The sequence below is a fragment of the Camelina sativa genome, chromosome 17 (assembly GCF_000633955.1).
Source record: "Camelina sativa cultivar DH55 chromosome 17, Cs, whole genome shotgun sequence".
Classification (NCBI taxonomy): Eukaryota; Viridiplantae; Streptophyta; class Magnoliopsida; order Brassicales; family Brassicaceae; genus Camelina; species Camelina sativa.
In genome coordinates this window covers 1,848,403-1,863,273 of record NC_025701.1, presented here as the reverse complement: position 1 = coordinate 1,863,273, position 14,871 = coordinate 1,848,403, and the positions used below count along the sequence as shown (strand labels likewise).

Here is a 14,871-nt window from a genome sequence, read left to right as displayed (position 1 = left end):
CATCCAATAGACGAAGCCGAAGAAGATGATGAAGAAGGTGACTCAAGCGGTTTCTCAGGTGAAAGCGAGCCACATGACTATGATCAGAGCGGCGATACTGATCCTGAATTGGAAGAGTCATCAATGAACCCCTCAGTTCTAAACCCAAACCCTAATCCTTCCGAGATGGTGGTTGCACCTAACGAGAAAAGTGGCGATGTTGTGATGGAAACATCTCAAATCAAGAAAGCCGATGAGCCTACCTTGCCGGTGACGGCTGAGCAGAACTGAAGATGGGGATTCAGATACCTTACTTGTGGCAGAAGACAATGTCTTTTGTTCTTAGTACTATGCTTTTTCTTTTCTTTTTCTTTAGGTTTATGAGAAAACATTTTCTTGCTCTTTTGAAATTTGCTTTGAAGGATTTTTTTTTTAATTTTAAAAAAGTTTATTTTGCATTCAAAGAGTTATTTTTATTAGTAAATTAAAAATCTGAATGGGCCGAAAAAATTGGGCTTGAAAAGAAAATGGGCCGAATGAAGTAAACCCAGTAATATGATTTTGAAAGCGGAGGAGGGAGATAGAGACTTAAAGCAAGACTCTGATTGATTTGGTTTGTTTATATAAAAAGGAACCCTAAGGTTTTCCGAAGTTGGTCCGTCGCCGTCTGAAAAAAAACTCAAGCAGCTCTCTCCCCCACTTCAGCTTTTTCCAATTAAAGGGAGCAAAGTTTTGTTTTTTGCCGCAGTCGAAAGCATCTCTTTGCAAGTCTGTAAGCTGAAGATGAGGGGCTCCAACAACGGCGGCACAATGGGCGGACGAGCGGCCGGAAGCGGCGGTGGAGGACCGTCGGCTCCAGTTGACAAAGAAGTTGACTACGCTCAGTACTTCTGTACTTACTCTTTCCTCTACCACCAGAAAGATATGCTCTCCGACCGTGTCCGTATGGATGCTTACTTCAATGCTGTTTTCCAGAACAAACATCACTTTGAGGGCAAGGTATAATAAAGTTCATATCTTTCTTTTGAGCTGTGTTAGATAAACTTTACCACTTTTGATATGTCTGTAGTCGATGAATTTGGTCTTAAGATAGGTATTGCTAAGTTATAATCCATTGGTCTCTGTCTTTCTTTGGGTATTAATATTTGCCTAATTTTGTCTTGGTAATGGTGATGAAGACTGTCTTAGACGTGGGCACTGGAAGTGGGATACTTGCTATTTGGTCAGCTCAAGCTGGTGCCAGGAAGGTTTATGCTGTTGAAGCTACTAAAATGGCTGATCATGCTCGTGCCCTTGTCAAAGCCAATAACCTTGACCATATTGTTGAAGTCATTGAAGGCTCAGTTGAGGATATTTCATTGCCAGAGAAGGGTATTATTCTGTTTCCCATCTTTTCTCTTTCACTGCAAACAAAAAAAGATTTTAGAGTATCATGCTTATTTTCAAGTAGAAAGAGTAAGGAGATAATATAGTTTTGGATGAGCCTATTGTTGTTTGATATTCAGAAGCCTAAGAATATGACATTGTATCGGTATTGGGTTTTAGAAACTATGGATTGACAAATTATTGACACTGCGCTAATATTTACATATTCAATCTAATGAGCAGTTGATGTGATTATCTCGGAGTGGATGGGATACTTCCTTCTGCGGGAGTCCATGTTTGATTCTGTGATTAGTGCTCGTGACCGATGGTTAAAGCCGACTGGTGTCATGTAAGTGGTTTTTCTGTTAATTGTATTTCTATTCTTTTTTGACCATTAAAAATTTAATGATGCATGATTGTTACTTATGAGCCTATGGCACTTGAGAGCTTGATGTTGTGTGGTTATATTGTTAAACATCTTAATGGCAAAACCTTTTCCTCCAATGCCAGTTATAGAACTTCTAATGAAATTTCATGCATAAGTTGTGAGGTCATGTGGCACATGTTGCTAATATTGAAAATGATTTTGTAAAGATTTGGTTGATTGTTGGTACTTTGTGTGTCTTTTTTTTGTGAGGTCATGTGGCATAACAAATATGCTTGAAATCCAATAGGTACCCTAGTCATGCTCGCATGTGGCTTGCACCCATCAAATCTAATATGGCAGATCGGAAGAGGAATGATTTTGATGGGGCAATGGCGGACTGGCATAACTTTTCTGATGAGATCAAAAGTTACTATGGGGTTGATATGGAAGTTCTAACAAAACCTTTTGCTGAAGAGCAAGAAAAGTATTACATACAGGTGATTTCAAAGCTCTTATTGCAGCAAATTAAATTTCTCTTTAGATAAGTTCCTTACAAAACCTTTTGCTCTGTCATTTCATGGAAACTCATAAAATTTGTGTTTTGTGTACACAGACGGCTATGTGGAATGACTTGAATCCACAACAAATCATAGGCACCCCTACAATTGTCAAAGAGATGGATTGTTTGACTGCCTCTGTCAGTGAAATTGAGGAAGTCAGATCAAGTGTATCGTCAGTCATCAATGTGGAGCACACAAGGCTATGTGGTTTTGGTGGATGGTTCGATGTTCAGTTCTTGGTTAGTTTGGACAGACTACAGATTATGGTGTTGTTGCATCATGTAGTGTGTGTATGTTGAAGAAACTCTATATATACTTACTCGTAACTTGTTTGTTTTTTTGTAACCAGGGGAGAAAAGAAGACCCAGCACAGCAAGAAATCGAGTTGACCACAGCTCCAAGTGAGCAGCACTGCACACACTGGGGTCAACAGGTACGTACTTGCCAAACCATGGCCTATGATGATTATTCAATCAAAGACTTTGGATTTTGTTTTCAGACGCTAATGACTGTGTTATGATGATCTGATACTGGCAGGTATTCATTATGTCGAATCCAATAAATGTCGAGGAAGGTGATAACCTGAATCTTGGTTTGGTAATGAGCCGGTCAAAGGAAAATCACAGACTAATGGAGGTTGAGCTTAATTGTGAAATAAAAGAGTCATCTGGCAAACCCAAAGAATCTTTCAAGAAGACTTACTTCATAGAGTGATTTTCTTAAAACAGAAGCTTTCCTTGGGGCTTGCTGGTTCTTGTATCCCCACCAGAGCATGAACCCAAAAAATGTACTGTTTTATTGCTTCTGACCTTTTTCCCTTGTAAAAGAGATTTTGTTGTAACAATTTCTAATAGTTTTTTATTTTTTTTTATATTGGTTTTGATTTGATATCATGTCTTATATTTGTTTCATTTTTTTTTGGTCATATCATATGGTATTTCACTAAACATCCTAAAATTTGTATCCTTATTATACAAATTATTTTTTTTAAGAATATATTTTTTACTTCTTTTGGAACATAATTGTTAGTGTCTTAACAAAAATAAGTTAGTAAATATTTTTGTATTTACGGGAGAAAGAACGATTTTAAGAGCCTCTTAAGTCAGTAGACTAGCCCCTTTGTCTTCGCCCCTCTTTCGGAGCGATTCGATTTTTTCACATAAGTTTCTTTCGTTCGTCGACTCTCTGTCTCCTCCTTTTTGACGGCGGCCACTGATAACATCTCTTATCTCTCTCCCCCTCCCGTATAAACCAATTTGATTAGGCTAAGATTAGATCCCAATTTTTCGAGTGTCGATTCTTCTCATGTGAATATTCTCCCAAGCTGTAACACTAAGGGTTCTTCTTCTTCTTCTGGGCTTTTGTTGGTAAATTCTCTAAATTTTGCTTTTTGATTTGATACGATTGTTTTGAGCTACTTGTTTTCCAATTCCCATAGCGGTCAGGTTGAGTAGTAGTAATAAGATATGAGATTTTTCTATGCCTGGACTTTGGATTCTGGATCTTTGATTACTAGTCGTTACAAAGTTGTATACTTTTCTTTGTGGGTACTTCTTAGAGTCTTGTAAATTTTGATGGCTAATTCTTAGTTCGTGAAAAGTCTTAATTTTATGAGTGGTTTATCTTCAAAATCATTGAAGTTGAAATGGGCAGGTTCTGATTTTGAATCTGATTGTACTCTTTTCCAGTTATCCCATCTGTGCCCTTGATGAAAGTGGATTAGTTTCTTTCCTGTGTTGTCTTTATCTGTGTATTGGTGATGTTTCCAATGTTTTATCTATTGTTCTGCACTTCATTGCTTCATTTGTATTTTACTCCACTTGTATTTGGTTTTGTAAATGAAGTAACAACTTTAATCACTCACTCATTTCGTTTCAGTAACTGATGGGGAAGAAAGCGAAGAAGAAGGCCCGAGCTCCAACAAAGGAGATTCAAACCACCACAATGTCCAAGGAGGTCTCTGAAGAGCCGAGTAGTCAAGCCGGGGAAACAGCTGAGGTTGATGTTAAAGCAGTTAAGGAGACCCAAGCTTGTGTGCATTTCGATAAGGGTCTCAATTTGGATAAAGTGATTGATAAGATCAAGTCTTCCCGGCAGATTAAGTGTGACCAATGCAAGGAAGGGGTCCATGGGAAGAGAGGAACTAAAGCAAAAGGAAATAAGGGGAAAAAAGAATTTTCTTCTTCTGACAAAAAAGCTATTTGGCTTTGTTTGGAATGTGGCTGTTATGTGTGTGGGGGTGTTGGTTTACCAACTGGACCTCAGAGTCATGTTGTGAGGCATATCAGGTTAACGCGTCACCGGTTGGTGCTTCAATGGGAAAATCCCCAGTTAAGATGGTGTTTCCCATGCCATTCTCTTCTCCCTGTTGAAAAAGAAGAGAATGGTGAGAAGAAAGACGTGCTCTCAGAGGTTATTAAATTGATTAAAGGACGATCTTTAAACAATTTAGCTTCTTCTGATATTGAAGACCAGTGCTCAGGAAGTGGCAGTATCACTAGTGATATCAAGTCAGAAGTTGCTGTGACCAGTGGTATAGAAGCAAGAGATGGTTATGTTGCGCGAGGTTTAGTTAACCTTGGGAACACATGTTTCTTTAATTCGATAATGCAGAATCTTCTTTCTTTGGATCAATTACGCGATCACTTCTTGAAGGAGGATGGATCTGTGGTCGGTGGGCCTCTTGCATTTTCCCTGAAGAAATTATTCGCTGAAACGAAACCTGAGGCAGGCTTGAAGAGTGTGATAAATCCTAGAGCCTTTTTTGGGTCTTTCTGTTCTAAGGCACCCCAGTTTAGGGGATATGACCAGCATGATAGCCACGAGTTGCTACGCTGTTTACTAGATTCGTTGGGCACCGAAGAGTCAGCCTTGCGAAAGAAGCGTGGTGATTCTGAGAATGATCAGAAATCTACTCTCATGGATTCTGTATTTGGGGGAGAAACTTCAAGCATTGTTTCTTGTATGGAGTGCGGGCATTCCTCAAAAGTTTATGAGCCATTTTTAGATCTCTCCTTACCCGTACCGTTCAAGAAAACCCCTCCGAAAAAGCCGCAAACTGTTTCTCGAGCAAAGAAAGCTAAGCTTCCACCAAAAAGAGTCCCCAAGAATGTGTCAAAGGTAAGTAAGGTTTCAAAAGTTCCCCCAAGTAAAACTCTTTCGGAACTGAATTCTCCTGGAAAAGATTTGGTTGTCCTAGCTGATTCGGATACATCCAGTTCTACTTTTGCACCCCTTGAAAATGGTCCTGTTTTAGAGACTCCTTCAGTTATAACCCTTGACAGTAAACCGGCCTCAGAAAGTGCAACACAAAGTGAAACTGGTTTCGATAGCTTCTGGTTGGATATTATTGGACCAGAAACTTTTGGAGATGAGACGAATATGGATATGCAAAAAGATGGTGTTGAGAATGTCTCGACAACTGAGGCTAATCAAATTGTAGCAGTTCCAAATATTCCGGCCAGTACCTCAGTTTCATCAAGTGATCAGACTTTGGAAGGTAACGCAGAGAGGCAGATGCTAGATAATGAAGAAGTTGCAAAGGCGGAAGCCATTTTGGATGAAAAAGATGTACAAGCTACGCAGTCTGATGAATGCACAGCTACAAGTGGTATTTCTGCTGAAATCAATCAAGCTAGTTGCATCGGTGGTGATCCTGGTATAGGGAAAAGTTCTTCCTCGGTGAATCCTTGGGATGAGGAAGAGCTTCCTTTGATGGTTGCAGATTCACAGGTTCTGTACATGCCATACAAAGAAATATCCTGTGATGATAAGACGGTTGCGGAAGGTGAATGTGAGGCTTCATCTTCATTTGTTACTGGTGATCATGAACCACAAAATAGTGATTTTGTTGATTTTGGTGGTTTATTTGATGAGCCCGAGATGACCGAAGGACCTGTTTTTGGACCTCCTTCCAAGGCTGAAGCTTCAGGAGTTGGTTTTATGGTGTTCAGCAGCGAGTCTGATCCTGAAGAAATCGATGACTCGGATTCACCGGTGTCTGTTGAGAGGTGTTTGGCTCATTTCACAAAGCCTGAGATTTTGTCGGATGACAATGCTTGGCACTGCGAGAACTGTTCAAAGAACCTGAAACTCCAACGGTTGAGAGAAAAGCAAAAATCCATAAAAGATGAATCAAGATCAAGTGACACCAGCAACGGATGGCTGAAAGAAAATGAAAATGAAACTGGAAATGGAGTTTCTGGAGAAACCGAGGTTTTGGCTGTTATGCAAGATCCAAGTGATACTTGTAGTGCCAATGATCATAGCACTAATGGGATAAAAGCTACGAGTTCTCACTCAGCTAATGAAAGTGATTCCAAAGGAGCTCAAGATGAAGAAGAAGATTCTGAGAAACTGATCACAGTAAAGAGAGATGCAACTAAAAGAGTACTTATAAACAAAGCCCCACCTGTCTTAACCATCCATCTAAAACGATTCAGCCAAGATTTGCGTGGTAGGCTAAGTAAGCTAAATGGTCATGTTGCTTTCAAAGAGGTCATTGATCTTCGCCAGTATATGGACTCAAGGTATCATCTATGATCTCCTGCGACACCACATTTTGATCTGTCCTTTGATTTCATCATGTTAAACCAGATTCTTTGTTCTTTTTGTTTCTTTCAGATGTAAGGAAGAAGACCCACCCGTTTACAGACTGGCTGGATTGGTGGAGCATTCAGGAACGATGAGAGGAGGTCATTATGTGGCGTATGTAAGAGGAGGACAGCGAGTTAAAGAGACTGAATCATCTTCCACAGTGTGGTATAACGTAAGCGATGCACATGTTCGTCAGGTTTCATGGGAAAAGGTTCTGCATTCTGAAGCTTATATCTTGTTCTACGAACGGATCTTCCCACAAGACTGAGATTATTTTGTTTCCATTATTATACTGAAAGAAGAAAACTAGTTTTTGATCTTCTTCTTCTCTACAGCTTTTGCTGGGAAAGTTTTTGACGATCACATTAGATCAAATACCATTAATTTTGTTTTTTCTTCTTCTTCTTATTAATGTTGGTTCGGAGTCATGAAAGTTTCATTATATATGTATCATCAGAAACATGTCTGAATCTATTTCTCCATATACAAAAAAAAACTAAAGAGCTAGTTCTATTCTAATCGTAGCCTAAGAAGCAAAAGTAACTAGTAATGGGGTTGACAAACTTGTGTGATTCTCGTGGTGCTGCTTCTCTAAACAGGTATTGCTACAATTGGCTCAAGCTTTTGCTGCAGGAAGGCTTCGCTGAAGAAGATTGCCTGTGATTGTGAATTTGTTATGATCTTAACGGAAGTGTACCGGTTACTAAACCGCTACTTTCGAACCGAAGCTTAACCGATTAATTTTTTTTTTTAACAATTTGAACCGGTATTAGAAACGATTGAACCGGGTCCTTACGTCTTCCTCTCTCCCCAAGCAACGAACGGACTTCCCCTAATTAATTAAAGCCTAAAGGGGAAGCCTATCGAGTCTCTGTGAAATCACAAGTTCCAGAGAGATCGTGTTGTAGCCATGGCAGGAGTATCGCTCAAGTGTGGCGATTGTGGTGCGCTGCTGAAGTCCGTGGAGGAGGCTCAGGAGCACGCTGAGCTCACCTCTCACTCCAATTTCGCCGAGTCCACTGAGGCCGTGCTCAATCTCGTTTGTACTACTTGCAGCAAGCCTTGTCGCTCTAAAACTGTACGGATCTTCGATTTTTTTTTTTCTTTTTTGTTCTTGATGAATTTGAATTGCCCTTTTTTTTTTGGTGCCGTGGTTGGTAGTTAGAAGTTTACAAACAGATCTTCCTGGGTTTTTCTTTTATCGGGATTTCGAGTTTTCTACATGTAATTTCGATGTTTATTCACTCTTCAATTGGTTTTGACTCTGCGATCTCGATTTGATTCGTCTGTTTACAACCTTTACTGCTCTTTGGTTTCGAGTTGATGTGTTTTGACTTGAGTCTTGAATGAAATTGAGTCTTTTCATGTGTGTTCCCGCTGATTTGGTTTTAATTAGAGTGTAAAGTTGAAATTTTAATGCCAATTATTGGTTTCTTCTCCCACCGGTGTTATCAGATCTCAATTCTTTTGGGCTTTTTGCTTCTGTATTGTCTTTCTCCTCTGGTTGTATCATGTGCTTTGGTGCTTTTACCAGAGTTCCGTAGTTTGATTCCTTGTGGAGTTTTGGTTTCTTGCAATTTGGTCGTAGTTTCATGCTCTAGTATTTCGATTATTTCTGATTGTTTGTCTCATTCTTTATACAATGTGAAGGAAAGCGATTTGCACACGAAAAGAACAGGGCATACTGAGTTTGTAGATAAGACATTGGAGACGGTAAAACCCATCAGCTTGGAAGCTCCTAAGGTTTCTATGGAGATTGACGATAATTCTAGTGGTAGTGGAGAGGCTGCTGAAGGTACAGTGTCATGTTAATGTGTATGTGTTGCATGAGTTTCTTAATGTGACTTCCAACATTATTTCTTATGATCCTTCTGCAGAGATGATTGTTCCAGACGTTGACAAAAACATTCTCGAGGAGCTTGAAGCGATGGGCTTCCCTAAAGCTCGAGCTACCCGAGCACTCCACTACTCTGGTAAAAATCTTGTGTTTCATGTTCTTCTGTTTTGAATTTATGGCCACTGATCACAGTAGGGGTTGGCTTATTGATTGAGTTTTAGCTTGTTCGTGTGCAATTGAGCCCCTGAACACCGCTCCTATGTTTAGATTAATATGTAAACTGTCATCTATATCTCATTGAAGCTTGATAAATTTATAAGTAGAAATTTGAGGTTCTATGTTCTATTTTCCTCTATCTTGATCTTTTTTCTGATGTCAATTTGTACTATTAACTATGGTATTTCATCTGATTCTTGAAGTTCTCTATCGTGATCTTCTCCGTTTCATTTTCTGTAACATAATTTTAATTTCATTCCCTTAGGCAATGCCAGTCTCGAGGCTGCAGTTAATTGGGTGATGGAGCATGAGAATGATCCTGACGTAGATGAAATGCCAAAGGTGAATGTTTTGTCAATAGTTTCTTTTAAGCAAAATGTCTGTTCTGAACTGTTGTGACACAATCTTCTATCATATTGTATTATGCTCGTATGTGCTATTAAAATTACTTCATTCCTTCAATAACTGTAATGCCTATGTTGTTGATTGTATGCCTAGGTACCTGCCAACTCTAATGTTGGGCCTGCTAAACCTGCTCTTACGCCAGAAGAAGTGAAGATAAAAGCACAAGAATTAAGGTTCTATGAGTATTCTGTTTTTTTTTGTCCATGTTCGTTTCTTTTCTAGCATGCACCTGCATCCGTTTTTTTTGTCCATGTGCCTTGAATTTCTAGTCGTTTTTCAATTGATAGCATGTATACAGTTGGATTTGTATTAGTTAACTGTCAATGTTCTATGACAATCCTGTAAGGTGATTATTTTAAAAGTCAAATTATGTATCCCTCATTCTTTGCTGCTCCACATCTTAGGGAACGTGCGCGGAAGAAGAAAGAAGAGGAAGAAAAGCGGATGGAACGTGAGAGAGAGAAGGTTTTGTCTTATCCTTTAATAAATTTTGTTATCTACAATTACTTAATCTTATGATGATGCAAGTATGCAACCACATTTATTCTCTTCTGTTAAAACTAAGTTTTGCTCTTTTGACCTGAGTTCATTACCTGTAAATTGGCATGCATAAAGCTCCACTGGCTGTAATTGCTGTGCAAGTATTTAATGCATTGTACTCTTGGTACGATAATAAGGATGTGCTTGTAGGATGCGTTATATTTTTATTGCAGCTTTTTCTGTTATAATCTATTAATGTTAGTATTTGGTTCAGGAGCGAATAAGAATTGGCAAGGAACTCTTAGAAGCAAAGCGGATGGAAGAAGAAAACGAAAGAAAGCGGTATGTTTTTGTTTCCTGGTTATAATGTGAGGCCTAGCTTAATTCTTTTGTTTTTGTTTGTTAAGTGACTAATTGTTGGTTGTCTGTTTCAGTATAATGTTTTTGCGCAAAGCTGAGAAAGAAGAAGAAAAACGTGCTAGGGAAAAGATCCGCCAAAAACTTGAAGAAGACAGGGTATCTTTACTGCAGTAGATTTTACATACCTTTTGCATTACATTTTTTTATTTCCCAACAAAAATCCTGAAGGCTCATGTTTACATTTTAACAGGCTGAGAGAAGGCGGAAACTCGGATTGCCTCCGGAAGATCCTGCAACTGCAACCCCAAAACCTTCAGTGCCAGTTGTGGAGGAGAAGAAGGTAAACAAAACATTTTCAAAAGCAATTATATATTTCCTGTTATGTGCTTTCTTATAAATACATGATTTTGCAGTCTTCATTGCCTATTAGACCCGCCACAAAGACTGAACAAATGCGAGAATGCTTAAGGTCCCTTAAGCAAACCCACAAGGTAAAATACATTCAACATATAACAACTCACATTGCAACAGCCAGTAATCTTTTGGCAATCAAAAAAGAAAAAGGTTCAGGGAAATTTGGGTGAAATTGTGGGTGGATTGAGTAAAATTTGACAATAACAGTAAATTACTTGTTGGCTCAGGAGGAGGATGCTAAAGTGAAGAGAGCGTTTCAGACTCTGCTGACTTACATGGGAAATGTTGCTAAGAATCCAGATGAGGAGAAATTCCGGAAAATAAGACTCACAAACCAAACATTTCAGGTAAAAACAATCTACCATAGCATCAAGTTTTACTCGATTAGTAAACAAATTAGATTTGAACACAATGATGATGATAGTCCCTGACTCCTGTTTCTTATTAATTATGGTTACTGGAATGAAAATGTAAAACAGGACAGGGTTGGTTCGATGAGAGGAGGCATAGAGTTCATGGAGCTATGTGGGTTTGAGAAAATTGAAGGAGGAGAGTTCTTGTTCTTACCTAGAGACAAGATCGATTCAGCCATTATCAACTCAGCTGGAACAGAGCTCAATTCCGCCATCAACAACCCTTTCTTTGGAGTTCTTTAAATCGATGCAATGTCTTCTTGTGTCAAATTATGAAAACTTTTTAAAAGAACAAAAAAATTCGGATATCGCTATGAATAATACTGGCAAGTAACATTCTTTTTGTTTTGTCTTAATAAGTGAAAAATTTGGAGACCAGAACTTAAAAGCTCTAAACCGGTTTGAAACAGATTGATAAATATAGAGCAACACGGTTTAATCTCGGTTTAATATCGGTTTAATCTGGTTACGAGGAGTAGTACTAGTAGCCAACACCATATAAGAGAGGGTCTCTTTACGTTGCGCCGCGGCGATCTGATGTAAGAGAGTGGTACACGATGAAATCGCTTTATGTTCTTTTTAAACCGAAATCTTCTCCCGCCAAAATATATATTCCGGCCGATCGTGTAGCCTCACCGGGCGAGTCTCACTTCATATCTCTGATTCACGCCTGCAAAGACACTGTAGGTCTCCGCCGTGTTCACGCCCAGATCCTCCGTCGCGACGTCCTCAGTAGTCGCGTCGCTGCTCAGCTGGTTTCTTGCTCTGCGCTTCTCAAGACCCCGGATTATAGCCTCTCGATTTTCAGAAACTTTGAAGAGAAGAATCTCTTTGTTTTCAATGTTTTGATCCGTGGTTTGACTGAGAATGCTCGTCCCGAGTGTTCAGTTCGTCATTTCATCCACATGTTGAGGCTTGGTGTGAGACCTGATCAGCTAACTTTTCCGTTTGTACTCAAGTCTAATTCCAAACTAGGGTTAAGATGGTTGGGTAGGGCTCTTCATGCCTCGACTTTGAAGAACTCCGTTGATTGTGATTCCTTCGTCAGGGTATCTTTGGTTGACATGTACGCCAAAACCGGACAGTTAAATTATGCGTACCAAGTGTTCGACGAAAGTCCTGAAAGTATTAAAAAGGAGAGTATTTTGCTATCGAATGTTTTGATTAATGGCTACTGTCGCGCCAAGGATATGCGAATGGCTACTACACTTTTTACATCCATGCCAGAGAGAAACTCAGGATCTTGGAGTACTTTGATCAAGGGTTATGTTGATAGCGGCCAGTTGAACAGAGCAAAGCAGCTTTTTGAAGTAATGCCAGAGAAAGATGTTGTTTCGTGGACGACTTTAATCAATGGGTTTTCCCAAAATGGCGACTATGAAACTGCGATTTCAACCTTTTTTGTGATGCTGGAGAAGGGCTTGAAGCCTAATGTATACACACTTGCTGCTGTGCTCTCTGCATGTTCAAAATCTGGTGCGCTTGGATCAGGGATAAAGATTCATGGTTATGTTTTGGATAATGGGATTAGATTGGATAGAGCTATAGGGACAGCTCTCATAGACATGTATGCAAAATGTGGGGAAGTTGACTGTGCGGCTACTGTGTTCAGTGATATGAATTACAAGGATATTCTTTCGTGGACTGCTATGATACAAGGTTGGGCGGTTCATGGGCGGTTTCATCAGGCTATCCAATGTTTCAGACAAATGTTGTATTCCGGTAAAAGATTTTGTTCAGTTTAAGAATTTAGCTTATTCTCATTTCTTTGTTCTTTATTTCATCGAGTTTAATTTCTTTATTTTGTGGTGTGCTTGCAGGAGAGAAGCCAGACGAGGTTCTGTTTCTTGCGGTTCTAACTGCATGCTTAAACTCAGGCGAAGTAGACCTGGGACTTAATTTCTTTGATAGCATGAGGCTTGACTATGCGATTGAGCCCACACTGAAGCATTATGTTTTAGTTGTTGATCTGTTTGGTAGAGCAGGGAGGTTGAAAGAAGCACATGAGCTTGTAGATAATATGCCGATAAATCCTGATCTTACAACATGGGCTGCACTCTACCGTGCTTGCAAGGCGTACAAGAGTAATAGAAGGACTGAAATTGTGTCACAGAATCTTGTGGAACTTGATCCAGAGCTTCGTGGTAATTACATTTTCTTAGACAAAACACATGCGGCTAAAGGGATATATGAAGATGTTGAGAAAAGAAGATTTCCGTTTCAGAAGACAGTCAAAGAGAGATCCCTGGGATGGAGTTATATCGAGTTGGACTGTCAGCTGAACAAATTTGCAGCTGGTGATTATAGTCATATGCAAACACAAGAGATACGTTTGAAGCTTGAAGAGATCATATCGCTGGCGACTGAGAGAGGATACATTCCAGGAGCTGACTGGTCGATTCATGACATTGAAGAAGAAGAAAAGGAAAATGTTACGGGAGTCCATAGTGAGAAACTGGCTCTTACACTTGGGCTTCTAAGAACTGCTCCTGGAACCACGATAAGGATCTTTAAGAACCTTAGAATCTGCGGAGATTGCCATTCATTAATGAAATATGTTAGTAAGATCAGCCAAAGAGGTATTTTACTGAGAGATGCAAAACAGTTTCATCATTTCAAAGATGGAAGTTGTTCATGTGGTGATTATTGGTGATATAGTTTGATCAGTAAGGTGCCTTCAGGTACATATGCACGAGAATAACTCAAAACCAAAAAGAATAAGGTGATGTTGTAACATCCCAGCCTTCAGCTGCATGTGAGTTTTGTTCATTCATGGCGCTTTCCAGTACAAATCTCGTCATGTTCTTGCACACAACGGTCGGAAATAGAACATAGTCATGATACTCCTGAGACCAGACCACACATCGTAGTGAATCAGGCCAAGGGAAAGGAAACTGGAGTTTGACAAAATTGGCTTACTAGTTACTAGTGAGTGTTTTTGAAACTGAAAATTCCAGTTACAGTATATGCTTATAACAATATAATAAGTTTGGTAAGCTAACATTTTTAAAAGTTTAGATTATGACTTAAGTAGATGTTTAGTATATGTAGTTGTCAAGTGTATTATTGAAGACAACGAAACACATGGCAAATGTATGTGAAGCAGAGCTATATCACATGAGAACAAATAGCAGTCGCCAAGGCTAATTGGGTCCATCACTTTACATGATTAATCTTGTGTTTGCATATCACTTTATATATATGGTAATACGCCATAAATCATAGTTATTGTTGCTTTATTTATGCTCTTATCATCCTAGATTAGATTATTTTGTTGAACACAAAAATTACATTTAACTCTTTGCTTCAACGATAAGAAATATTAGTATGATCCATTTATTTTTGGTATGGTTTCCTGATTATTATACCATGGATAGGGGGTAAATTGAATCAATAAAAATATAAGGGATAAATTTGTAAAGGATTAACAATTGGAGGTTATATTTGATATTAGTTTCTCCGATTCCTCTCTCTGTCTCTCTGAGAAGAGAAGAAAAAATCACACGAACTTCCATTAAAATCACCGACTCACAGAACAGAACCTTTTCTCTCTTCCTCTCATTAAATCTTCTTCACGAAACTTCGTGAATTGAATCTCGCGAGTTTCAAATCGATTGATCGATCTATCAAACCCTAGAGATGGTGAGGAAAAAGGTACCGGAATGGTTGAATAGCACCATGTGGTCTACTCCTCCTCCTCCGCCGTCTTCTTACGACGACGGTCTCCACCGCCATTCTCCCGTCACTAAAATGAAGGAAGAGGTACAATCAAATTCCGTTGCTCCCAGGCTTAACTCTGCTCCTCCGCCTTCTTCCGCCGCTTCTTCGGTTCCATCGCCGTCGCCTAGACCGAGGAACGGTAGCAGTATTCCTAGCGGT

General features: G+C 39.3%; 5 protein-coding genes across 5 annotated transcripts in view; all 5 read left to right on the top strand.

Annotated features, from left to right (window-relative positions):
* LOC104754630 (protein arginine N-methyltransferase PRMT10) lies at positions 598–3,161 on the top strand. The gene is made up of 7 exons (XM_010476852.2): positions 598–978; positions 1,158–1,350; positions 1,588–1,693; positions 2,019–2,208; positions 2,325–2,510; positions 2,621–2,704; positions 2,809–3,161. Exons 1-7 carry the CDS (start codon positions 763–765, stop codon positions 2,983–2,985), a joined length of 1,152 nt encoding a protein of 383 aa, XP_010475154.1. The 5' UTR covers positions 598–762; the 3' UTR covers positions 2,986–3,161.
* On the top strand, positions 3,358–7,329 carry LOC104754629 (ubiquitin carboxyl-terminal hydrolase 2-like). Its single transcript, XM_010476851.2, has 3 exons — positions 3,358–3,638; positions 4,150–6,800; positions 6,895–7,329. Exons 2-3 carry the CDS (start codon positions 4,156–4,158, stop codon positions 7,133–7,135), a joined length of 2,886 nt encoding a protein of 961 aa, XP_010475153.1. The 5' UTR covers positions 3,358–3,638; positions 4,150–4,155; the 3' UTR covers positions 7,136–7,329.
* LOC104754628 (chromatin assembly factor 1 subunit A-B) lies at positions 7,693–11,373 on the top strand. Its single transcript, XM_010476850.2, has 12 exons — positions 7,693–7,945; positions 8,518–8,662; positions 8,745–8,840; positions 9,186–9,262; positions 9,419–9,498; positions 9,730–9,790; positions 10,080–10,147; positions 10,240–10,321; positions 10,416–10,505; positions 10,579–10,656; positions 10,807–10,926; positions 11,059–11,373. Exons 1-12 carry the CDS (start codon positions 7,778–7,780, stop codon positions 11,233–11,235), a joined length of 1,242 nt encoding a protein of 413 aa, XP_010475152.1. The 5' UTR covers positions 7,693–7,777; the 3' UTR covers positions 11,236–11,373.
* Positions 11,526–14,103, top strand: LOC104754627 (pentatricopeptide repeat-containing protein At1g04840-like). The gene is made up of 2 exons (XM_010476849.2): positions 11,526–12,714; positions 12,813–14,103. Exons 1-2 carry the CDS (start codon positions 11,550–11,552, stop codon positions 13,643–13,645), a joined length of 1,998 nt encoding a protein of 665 aa, XP_010475151.1. The 5' UTR covers positions 11,526–11,549; the 3' UTR covers positions 13,646–14,103.
* Positions 14,492–14,871, top strand: part of LOC104754626 (TBC domain-containing protein C1952.17c-like) — a 9,412-nt gene continuing 9,032 nt past the window's right edge. The window contains exon 1 of the mRNA XM_010476848.2: positions 14,492–14,799. Within this exon, the coding sequence (XP_010475150.2) occupies positions 14,632–14,799 (168 nt within the window). The 5' untranslated portion in view covers positions 14,492–14,631. The remainder of the gene's footprint in view (positions 14,800–14,871) is intronic.

Coding starts and splice junctions, on each gene's coding strand:
- LOC104754630 (XM_010476852.2), top strand. CDS start 763: ATGAGGGGCTCCAACAACGGCGGCACAATGGGCGGACGAGCGGCCGGA. Junction 979..1,157: donor AACATCACTTTGAGGGCAAG/GTATAATAAAGT, acceptor ATGGTGATGAAG/ACTGTCTTAGACGTGGGCAC. Junction 1,351..1,587: donor TATTTCATTGCCAGAGAAGG/GTATTATTCTGT, acceptor TCTAATGAGCAG/TTGATGTGATTATCTCGGAG.
- LOC104754629 (XM_010476851.2), top strand. CDS start 4,156: ATGGGGAAGAAAGCGAAGAAGAAGGCCCGAGCTCCAACAAAGGAGATT. Junction 6,801..6,894: donor CGCCAGTATATGGACTCAAG/GTATCATCTATG, acceptor TGTTTCTTTCAG/ATGTAAGGAAGAAGACCCAC.
- LOC104754628 (XM_010476850.2), top strand. CDS start 7,778: ATGGCAGGAGTATCGCTCAAGTGTGGCGATTGTGGTGCGCTGCTGAAG. Junction 10,322..10,415: donor AAAAACTTGAAGAAGACAGG/GTATCTTTACTG, acceptor ACATTTTAACAG/GCTGAGAGAAGGCGGAAACT. Junction 10,927..11,058: donor TCACAAACCAAACATTTCAG/GTAAAAACAATC, acceptor AATGTAAAACAG/GACAGGGTTGGTTCGATGAG.
- LOC104754627 (XM_010476849.2), top strand. CDS start 11,550: ATGAAATCGCTTTATGTTCTTTTTAAACCGAAATCTTCTCCCGCCAAA. Junction 12,715..12,812: donor CAGACAAATGTTGTATTCCG/GTAAAAGATTTT, acceptor GTGTGCTTGCAG/GAGAGAAGCCAGACGAGGTT.